General features: G+C 36.9%; 1 protein-coding gene across 1 annotated transcript; it reads right to left on the bottom strand.

Moving 5' to 3' along the window:
• Positions 1 to 638: 638 nt before the first annotated feature.
• On the bottom strand, positions 639 to 1753 carry LOC128638151 (formyl peptide receptor 2-like). Its single transcript, XM_053690015.1, has one exon. The coding sequence runs from the start codon at positions 1703 to 1705 to the stop codon at positions 653 to 655; it is 1053 nt and encodes a 350-aa protein (XP_053545990.1). The 5' UTR covers positions 1706 to 1753; the 3' UTR covers positions 639 to 652.
• Between the last annotated feature and the right edge of the window lie 9535 nt (positions 1754 to 11288).

Genomic DNA, 11288 nt, shown 5'->3' with positions numbered 1-11288 from the left:
AGCAACTTTCTAATTTACTCCTAATATAAAATGTTCTTTGTTCTTTTGCTATCTTTATTTGAAAAACAGAAATTTAAGGATAGGAGCCGGCCCATTTTTTGCTCATCACCTAGGTAGTGCTTGCTGGTTGGTGGCTAAATGTAACCACCAATCAGCAAGTGCTACCCAGGTGCTGAGCCCATTTTTGGTTGAGCACCTGGGTAGCGTTTTCTAAATGGTGGATACATTTACCCACCATGCTATTATTTTGCCTCCTGTACCTGCTACTCTCTTCAAAGCCTCTCTCTTATTTTAACCCTTATTTTATTTTAACTCTCGGTAAGTGCTGGTTAGGGAAGCTCCACATCTTCACACTGGTTTAATTACCCTGTGACAAAAGCAGTGCACTTTCACAGATCAGTTATATCATATTTTTGACAAGCCACATTATTCATTTTCATTTTAGTGCATATAATTATATTTTTGTAGTGGATACATTGCTCTATATTATCCTTGAAATATTTTTTATATTTATTATGAATTATGACTGTGTAAAAAACAAAATTACCAAAAATCTGACTGTTCTGATTTTATTACGGAAGCTAACTCACTTTATTGAAAATGAATAGGTCATGAACAAAGACAATTCTATATTGATATCCTGTAATCCAAATTAGTCACCTTTATTTGTATGTAAAGTCTCTAGTTCAGTTTCAATCCTGGGCTGATTAGATTGACTTTCAGAATCAATGTCACATTTCTCCTTAAAGGTGCTTTCTATTAGGAATGGAATAGACTTAAACAAGCTTCTGTTGAAGTCACGGCCAATAAATACATATAGCATTGGATTAAGGCAACTTTTGAAAAATGCCAGGCAACTAAAAAGTTGAAGAACAAACTTATTCACATAAGAATCAATGTTAAAGCCCATAGAATCCATCAGAGGCCAAAACTGCAAAGGGAACAAGCAGATGAAAAAAGCAAATACGATTGCAATGATAACCTTAAATGTTCGATCTGAAGCAGAAAGACTCTTCCTTTTTCTCACCTTTAACATAATCAGTCCATAACAAAGCAAGATGCTTGCGAATGGAACAAGAAACATGATTTTGATTTTGACCATAGCATTGTTCATGTGTCTCAATGAGTCATAATCTAAAGCACTAATGTTTTGCCATGATACATATGCTGGATGGCAATAAAAGGTATCATCATGACCATTGTAAATATCATAAAAAGAAACATACAGAGAGCTGACGATCAGGCAAAACTGCCAAATGACTGAAGAAATAATATAAGCTAACTTGCAAGTTCTATGTTTTTGTGACCATACAGGACATATTACAGAAGTACAACAGTCAACACTAATGATCATCAAGAAGGAAGTGCTAACTGACATGTTTAAGAAAATACCAGTGAACACAGCCTCACACATTATACGGCCAAAAGGCCAGTGATAGTCCATAGCCAGTTCTGTTATTAGGAGTGGTAGGCATGCATTAAGTGTAAAGTCTGCAACACCAAGACTGAGAAACCATATTGTATTTACATTCTTTTTAATCTTCAACCCAGCAATCCAAATAACCAATCCATTTCCCAGAATTCCAAAGATGAAGGTGATACTGTAGCAAATTATAGATATTACTTTCTCCCAAAAATCAAAATAGTCATAATGATCAATGTCGACATAGAACCAATCCTCCTCCGACATGGACATATTTGTCATGTTGTAGATGAATTGAAGAGGGTGATCAGTTTCCTTTTCTAGCAATTCGGCTCCTGCCATTTAAATCAAAATGCAATTATTATTTTTATTGTATATTTCTAAGAAGTTTTTGACTTATCAGTTTAGATTGAGTGCAGGCAAAGTAACAAGGTAATATAGTCTTATAATTTTATACAAATTCCTGATGACATCATAAAATAAAACACCAAATAATAAATATTATAGGCATAAAAAGGGAAGGTAATTATACAAAACAAACTAATAGTAAAATAATTACATATAAAATTAAATAATGCAGCTATTTTACACAAAAGACAACCAGTTTATGAGGTAGAGACAGTGCATGAATGGATAAGAAATAGCATTTGAATACAATAAAAAGTTATACTTGCATTATAAAACATAATGATGATGTCTCATTATCAGAGCCATGCCCCTTCCTCAGGTGAGATATATTTTCTGTAGTATTTTGTAATGCATTTATGGCAGTTTCTTTATTTATATAAATAAATACTAACATATCTCAAATTAAAGGGACAACTTTCCATTTTACTTCTGTTATCCATTGTACTTCATTCTCATAATATCCTCTATTGAAGGTGCAGCAATGTACTACTGGGAGATAGCTAAACACATTGGTAAGTCAATGACAGGAGGCATATATGTGCAGCCACCAATCAGAAGCAAGCTCCCAGTTCCTGAGCCTACATAGGTTTGCTTTTCAACAAAGGATACTAACAGAATAAAGCAAATGAGATAATAAAAGAAAATAGGGAAGTTGTGTATTTAAATTAACACGCTCTATCGGAATGATAAAAGACAATTTTAGGTTTCATATCCATTTAAGGATGTTATTATAGCCCAAAAATAATTTTCTCTACATGTTTCCAATATACTGTTTGCTAGAAAATGAAGCTTATAGGGATGGTAGAATACTTGAAATTTTACCTTTGAATATTAATACAAATGTTCTCCTTGACATTGTTTCTGCCATTTGAATGTTTCAATAGAATGAATGCTTAAATAAAATATTGAATAACATACTATCATTCAAGTATAAAATGCACCATTTGAATAAAGCATTTTAAAAACTAATTCCCATAAACGTATACATCTGTGAGAGTCAATATTTAGATCTTACATTTGATAAACATATATTACTTATGAAAAAGGAAAAAGCCTTGTTTAACTTTTGATTGCCACAGTAGCAGACATTTAGTACCAATCTCAGAGCACCATAAATTTATGACTGATGATTAGGAACAATGCCTCTTGCTTTTCTGTGAATCAGGTGTGATATTGGAGTAAGACAAATAGCTAAGAAGCCTTTTTTTAACAAATAGTATGATTCAAACTTGCTTTACAAACTACAGAGCCCCAGAATAGTGCACTCTGGAATGTGCCCGAAAGCGACATTAAATTGGCATTGGCATGACTATTTATGCTGTAACATATATCAATAAATTATGAGCACAACGATACACAAGTCAGAAGACCTGCTTATCTTTAAAATTAATTTCTAAAAGGTGTTACTACTTGATACAAGCTTCATCTCACTGTCTATTTCATAATATATTTATAATTCTTCATACCAGATTACTATGATGGAAGTTGCAGATCTTTCAGTGCTCAGTCCCAGAGAGGGAATGATCAAATACATTTTTTAAGGATAATATTATTTGACTGTTAATGATAGACCTTATAATCAGTGAATCTCTTAAAAGATAAATATAACTGCTTTAAGCAAATATGGTCATACAGATATCACAAAACTAATGCATCTCTGGACACTAGATAGTGATCAAAAATAAAATGTTTTTTTAAGCAAACCAGCTAGAAATAATCAACTGAAAATTGATACTATTTTAAAGTCTATTGCAAAATGATGGTGTTGTCGAAACCATTATTCAAATTTTGTTACACCGAATATTGTTGTTCATTGCTTTAAATAATCTTAAATTGTATTAAAGTTTATAAATAGTTAGTGTTTAAACCTTTATTCTAATAAGAGGCCACGGAGTTGGCACGGTCTGTAATTTTTTTTGCTTACAGTTTATTACATTGTGCAAACAATTTAGTAAAGTGTGAGCACAAATTAACAAATTGTGAGCAAATTTTGGCAATTTAATGCACAATATTTGCTAAATTGTGCACACAGATTAGCTATTTAACCCTTTTGTGTAAATATTTGATTTATAAATCTTCCCTCCTCTACAGAAACTTATGGGTTCATAAATGACCATATGTAAACGGTGACTTTTATATGACTATTGCATGAGCTGACATAAGGATAGAATTTCAAGATTAAGTAGTAATAATTTTTTTCTTGCTTACAAATAAACAATATTAAAATGCAAAATAAATTAATGTTTTGCCTTTTTACTTTGTATCTTAAAAAAATGGCCTTTCAATTTACCTTGCACCTGCCTTTCAGGGACATAAAACCCAACATTTTTCTGTTGTGATTCAGATAGAACATACAATTTTAAACAACTTTCCAATTTACTTATTTTATCAAATTTGCTCAGTTGCCTTGGTATACCTAGATATGCTCAGGAGCTATCTATTATTATTTTTTAGATTTGCAATACTGAATTAATATTTTTCTGTGTTTTGATTCAAGGGGACATTTTTTTGTGAGTATTTCTCTGTGTTCAGAACCTAGGAGTGTGTTTCAAGATGTTGCAAGATGTTGGGACAGAGGAGGTAAGCATCAACATCTATTGTGGGTGATATGTGCAATGAGCATTTATGCTTATTTGCCAATCAGTATTAGTAGAAAATATTAAGCAACCAATAATCAAAAGTATGAAATAGACATCTGAAACTGGTGTGTTCATTTATAATTCAAATTTAAATACAGTAGTTTTATCAAGACATAATAATGCTACTTTTTAATATAGAAAAATAGAAAATAGATTTTGATGGCCCCATCACCCATAATGTTTGTCATTACCACTTCTTGTGAAATTTTATTCCATGAATCAGTCACCCTTTCTGTAAAAACGTACTTCTGGGGGGCGTGGCCACGCAGCTAACATGGCTGGACGCATTATCTGCAGCTCGCAAAGAAAAATCTACCTAACCTGCTGAATTTCGCTATCTATGGACAACATTTACAGCAGGGATTCCTATTGATGAATGTATGAGCTTAGGGCGATCTGCAGAAATCTATTCTAAACTATATCGCCAGTCACTATCTACACTTGAAGGGCTGAGGCCTACCCGCATGAGCCTGGCGCTCCCCCCCCCTGGCCGCCTGGGTTAAGGGGCCGTATACAGAGCCTTAAGGGAACCCTCTAACGCACCATTAGATACCACTCTGCTTACCAACCATGGACCGGCCCCAGAAGCTGACGTGGGGGACCCTGGTAGAACTTTTATGTGATCACTACGGCCGATTAGAGCAGCGCATGGATTCATTCCTGGAGAGCCGCAAGTACCAAGAGGCAGCGCAACCAGCCTCCCCCCTTAGAGCGATTGATTTGTCTGTCACAACAGTTGCAGCGGAGCGGCAGAGTGTTCCGACCGGGACACGCAGTAGGAGGGTGCATACGGAGGTGCTCTTTCCCGTGAGTGAGGTAACTGGCGCCACAGCTGTAAAAAGGTCCGCTCAGCAACCGGACTACCATGGGACCAAGATGAGGCTTGTTCAGGGGACCTCTAAGTCACCTGCAAGTATGAAAAGATTCCAGGGTGCACCTACATACGTGTCTGCATGGCAGCTGGTTTTGCTGCCCTGGTCCACCCTCACTGAATCTCCCGTAGTGCTAAATTGTAAAACGGCCCTACTCCGAAATGTTGGCCCGAATGTCTCATGTGCTGCTGCCATAATAAAAACCGGAGTGGGTTAGCCTTGAGAATTCCGTGAGGGCCTATGCATTGAACTTTAAAGCGGACTTGATTTAATTGACTCTTTGCAGCAGCCTTGTCATCTGTGTTCTCTTTTTTTTCCTCTAATTTTTTAATACTATTAGCTACTTTTTTGTGCAGCTGGGCATAACATTGGGTTCTTTATCTCTCCCCAGGCTAATGAAGACTTTGCTGTCTGATGTTGTAATTTATGTATACTGGCCCTGGGGACTGGTTTATAACTTACAGTGCTTACACTCTAATTAATTACTATAGTCTCCTAAATATCATATGCAAGAAAACCCCTTGTATGGGGGGGTTGACTCATAGAATATTCAAGTGATGCATGTACAACAACTTATCCTTGTATTTTATAGGGCATATCTTAGTAGATAGTAAGTTCCCATAACTGCATGCTAGCCTGAATGTTTGGGGATATTTAACTGTATATAGTGATAAGAGAGCTTACCATTACCCTATAGTGCGAATGAGACTCATTCATAGTAAAATAGAGAGTAGCATGAGTTTCTTGAAGACTGTAGTAAACAGCTTTATATTAGAACTACTAAAGATAGAGGTGTATGTCCTGTGTAAGCCCTTATAACACTGTTATTTTTTTACATTAAAAGCCCTGGAGCGACCACAACAAGCTTGTCTCACATGTGATCATAGAGGCACAGTTACCCCCTTTATATAGTATATTTTGCTCCTTTATCCCTTATTATCCTCTGTTTATTTGGCAGAGTTAAGTAGTCTCTGCTCTGCTCGGAGAGCCTTAAATAGCTCTCTGAGCTTCATCACAACCTATGGTAATTTTGTATATCCTTATGTCATCCCCCAACCTTCTTTGTCTTTATTACATTCTTGGACCCACGCGGCCCTTGCGGCATAGGAGGATGTGCGAGTAGTTCTGGTCCATAAGTGACCTACCTTCAATACAACCCCCAGCCTATTTGACTCCATTAAGGCCCAAAAGTGGCCTCTACTGTTATATTTGAAGACTGGGATAAAAATGAGGGAAGTTTTGGTTTGCTCCCCTAGAATAGTACCTCGTAATCTGTAATAGCTACTGAACCTGTTATATGTGAACTTTTGTAATTTTACTGTGAGCAAAATTTTTTTTTTTTCCCTCAATAAAAATAAAATTTATAAAAAAAAAAAAAAAAAAAAAAAGTACTTCTGAAAATTATTCCATTACCTACTACCCTTCAGCTTGAAATCACGGCCCCATGTTCTCTTTTCTCCTCTAAGCCCTTGAACAGATTCCACTTAGTTTATATCCTTCTGGAGATATGGCCTCCAGAACTGCACACAATATTCAAGATGAGGCATATTGAGTGATCTGTAAAGTGGCGTAAGAAACTCACTGTGGACAAGTTAATTTTTTTTTGCTTATGAGCTCAAGGTAAAAAATTAAAGCTGTCGGGTTAGCGCTGGTATTACAAGTTGAAATTTAAAAGTTAGCGTATAAGTGAAAGACTCAGGTTTCGCTAATTTCAGGATTTCTAATATCACAACTGCCCTCTATGTCCCCATAGACTTCCCTGGGGTGTGCTAAAGAAGGCCTTTTTTATTTATAATTCATGCACTAACCCAAAATTGTGCTAGATCAACTGCTAAAAGTGCGTTAGGAACACTTCAAATTCCTATTTTTTTCACTAAGAAAAATTATTCTTTTTAGGAAAATTAGGCCCTTTACTTTGTGAAGAAGAGTCAGATTAGCAATGCTCCCCAGTGCTCTATAGGAACAGGTATCCTAAAGGCAACAGTGTGCCACCTGCAGCAAGACAACATTTACGTTCATTGGGTCTGAAATAAATGATTTAGTACTGCGCATGTCTACCCATTTCCATTTTAGTAGCATCCCTTAATGTAGTTATTGTATCTTCACAATCTTTTGTGAAGACAGAACAGAAGTAATCGTTAAGACAATCTGCAATTTGATTATCTCCTTTAAATATTCTACCATCAACTGTTTTCAATTTTACTGTTCCAACCTTAGCTTTTCTCTATTTTGTCCCCATGCTTCACTAACAGTGCTTTTTTCCCTTCTGCATGAGCTTTAGCATTCCTAATTAACTGCTTAGTCTTTTTTGTTGGAGTCTCCATATTTGCAAATAATCATCTGACTGTGTTTGTCTGCAATTTTTTTTATTTTTTTTATTTACATCATTACAGCATGTGCTACTTTTTTGGAAGACCATATGGATTTCCTCTTTCTTTTACTTTTACCAACATGCCTAATACAGTGTATGGTTGCATCTAAAATGGCACCCTTGAAAAAAAATCCCACTGTTCTTGTAACCCCGTTTATAAGAGTTTGCTTTATTAAAGAGTTGGTCAAGTAATCTCCCATGTATGAAAAATCTACATTATCTAGCAAAGGGAAATGCCAATCTCTATACCTGGTAAATTACAGTCCCCCACTAAAATTAACAGGTTTTCCTGTAATTCATCCTGTAATGAAGGATTATATAAGGCCCCTTTTTCTCCAGTTTCCACTGTCATGCAAACACTTTCCACATCAACATTAGTTCCTATAATTTCAGTAACCTTTAATTTTTTTTTTTACATATAGAGCAGCTCTTCCAGTTTTCTTTCTGACACTGTTATTTTAAAATAACTTGTACCCAAGTATGACTATGTCTTAGTCATGAGAATCATTGTACCATGATTTTGTTATGGCTACTAAATACAAGTTGTCCCTGATCATTATTGAAGTGAGTTCAGGTCAACTATTTCCAAAGCTGTGAGAATATGGTTATTAGAAGAGTGTCTCTTTAATGATGATAACAACATTTTGTAACCATAATATAAAATATGAAAGATGTGTGACAGTCCAAAATAAGGACATCACTATCCTTCTCTGCTCTATTTATGTCCATTTTTTTTTTTTTGTATAACTGAGGCTAGACACACACAAACAAAACAAAATGACAACATTTCAAACAAATGTTAAGGTATACTTAAGCTCTATTACTTATTCAACAAAAGGATAAGTGATAAAAATAGATTTATAATAAGATTTTATTACCAATTAGATAAGCTAAGAAATATCCTAAAAAAACAATTGGCATAACTTGACTGCTGATGAACAAGTAGTGAAGGTAATAGCTTCTGCCCCTCTAGTGACTGAATGCAGGTCACTAAACCTATGTGACAAATTGGTCCATATTCAGTAGTAGTTGAAACCTTGTACCAGCAACTGGATATCAGCCTTCCATATAGAAGGGAATTTCCTGTGTGGCAAATGTAAATGCTATAAATGTATTAAAATAAATTTACAGCCAGTGATGGTAGAGTATACAACATTTGTCATTTTCTCAACTGTAATACAGCAGGGTTGACTATCTTTCTCATGGCCCAAATGATATAGGTCGGGAAAATAACAGGAATGTTGAAGGACCGTATCAAAGAGCATAGAGATGACATTAACATAACATAGTAGACGAGGTTGAAAGACGAGAGAAGTCCATCAAATTCAACCTATACAGAGGCTACCTAATTTACACTAAAAAACGCTGACTATTGAACCTAGTTTAAACAATAAGAACACAAGCAATTATATCCCTGAATTCTGTTTTTAGAAAGAAATATTTCTAAGCCATTTTTAAATTTATCTAAAGTATTTGCATTTATTACCCTCTTAGGCAAAATGTTCCACAATTTGATAACTCTTACTGTGAAAAAATGTTTATGTTGCTGGAGATTAAATCTTCTTACTTCTAGCCTTAAATTGTGACAATGTGTCACAAACAACTGTCTTGAAATAAACAGCTCTTCTGCCAACTTTGTATGCGGGCCTTGAATATATTTATATAAAGTAATCATATTACATCTCAAACCCCTTTTTCTAGTGTAAACTGACCCAAATTGTCTAACCTCGCTTCATAGTTTAATCCTAAATTCCTCTAAGTTTTGTTGCCCTTCTCTGATCTTTTTCTTATTCTGCAATATATTTTTTTAAAATTGATCCGCAAAACTGTACTCTATTCCTAAGGTGAGGTCTTACCAGGGATTTATACAATGACAGCAATATTGGTGCAGAAATACCTAACACCAGTTTTTCGAAACATTTCCATCTTTTCCCTATTGAAATCTCTTCCTTTTGTTGGGATTGATAAAAGCTTTATCAGTGGTAGAGGTGGTAGTCAGGATAGGTGCTTACTTAGGAAGTAAAGTGCATAGATGTATACACTTAGAAACCTTGCGCCTATAGGATTGAATGGAAAAATAGATTATTAGTATTGACTATCTTGAATTTTTATTGCTGAGTGATACATGAGTTATTCCCAGAAATGAGTGAATTCCTATTGTTAGACTTAAGGGCTAGAATACTAGTAGATTACAAGTGAAAAGGAGTTTATTGCTGCTCTTTGCGTGCATCGGAAATAGTGCACATATTATAGGTTGAAAGTAAATGTGTTTGCTCCAGCGCAATTGAATTTAATGCACTTTGGAATAGCCTGACTTCAGAGCTCTGATTTAAATGTAACGCATCACAAAATATATTTAAAAGTACAGTTACGCTCATAATAACACTATCTAATAATTAAAAAGAAATAAATTGCAATAAAAAGTTATAACTATAAGGGCTCTTAGATATGTTAGAAAAAAAGGACTGCAAAAGGCTTTAACCTAGAGAGAGATATGTATATACACATGACTAAATATGCTTGTGTGTGTGTATGTATGTATATATATATATATATATATCCTATATAATAAAAGGCCAAGTGGGTTTGTCCGAAGCTGTCATGCGCAGTAGAGGCAGCACGAGGACAAACACACCTGGCTTTTAGTCCCTAGCTGATCTGTGAAGGGGCATGGCCGGGGGCGTGAATAGGGGTGGCCTGCCGCGGTCACGAGATAGAGAGGGGAGAGAGATAGAGAGGGGAGAGAGATAGAGAGGGGGAGAAAGAGAGGGGGAGAAAGAGAGGGGGAGAGAGAGGGGAGAGAGAGGGAGGGGGAGAGTGCAAAAGAAAGGGGGGGAAGAGCGTAAAAGAGGGGGGGGGAGAGAGTGCAAAAGGGGGGGGGAGAGAGGGCAAGAGAGAGGGGGGAGAGAGAGAGAGGGGGAGAGAGGGAGGGGGAGAGAGAGCGCAAAAGAAAGGGGGGGGAGAGCGCAAAAGAGAGGGGGGAGAGAGCGCAAATGAGAGGGGTGGAGATAGAGCGCAAATGAGAGGGGGGGAGAGAGAGGGCAAAAGAGAGGGGGGGAGAGAGAGAGTGCAAAAGAGAGGGGGGGAGAGAGAGGGCAAAAGAGAGGGGGGAGAGAGAGAGGGCAAAAGAGAGGGGGGAGAGAGAGAGCGCAAAAGAGAGGGGGGAGACAGAGCGCAAAAGAGAGGGGGGAGAGAGAGCGCAAAAGAGAGGGGAGAGAGAGAAGGGGGGAGAGAGCGCAAAAGAGATGGGGGAGAGAGAGAGAGCAAAAGAGAGGGGGAGAGAGAGCGCAAAAGAGAGGGGGAGAGAGAGCACAAAAGAGAGGGTGTCGAGAGAGAGAGAGCACAAAAGAGAGAGGGGAGAGAGAGCGCAAAAGAGAGGGGGAACGAGAGAGCGTAAAAGAGGGGGGGGGAGAGAGAGAGAGCTCAAAAGAGAGTGGGAGAGAGAGTGCAAAAGAGAGGGGGAGAGAGCAAAAGAGAGGGGGGGGAGAGAGAGCACAAAAGAGAGGGGGAGAGAGAGAGCTCAATAGACAGGGGGGAGAGAGAGAGCTCAAAAGAGAGGGGGGAGAGAGAAAGCT

Source organism: Bombina bombina, chromosome 8 (assembly GCF_027579735.1).
Source record: "Bombina bombina isolate aBomBom1 chromosome 8, aBomBom1.pri, whole genome shotgun sequence".
NCBI lineage: Eukaryota > Metazoa > Chordata > Amphibia > Anura > Bombinatoridae > Bombina > Bombina bombina.
Note: the sequence above shows the minus strand (reverse complement) of the source record. Positions and strands in the feature narration are given on the sequence as shown.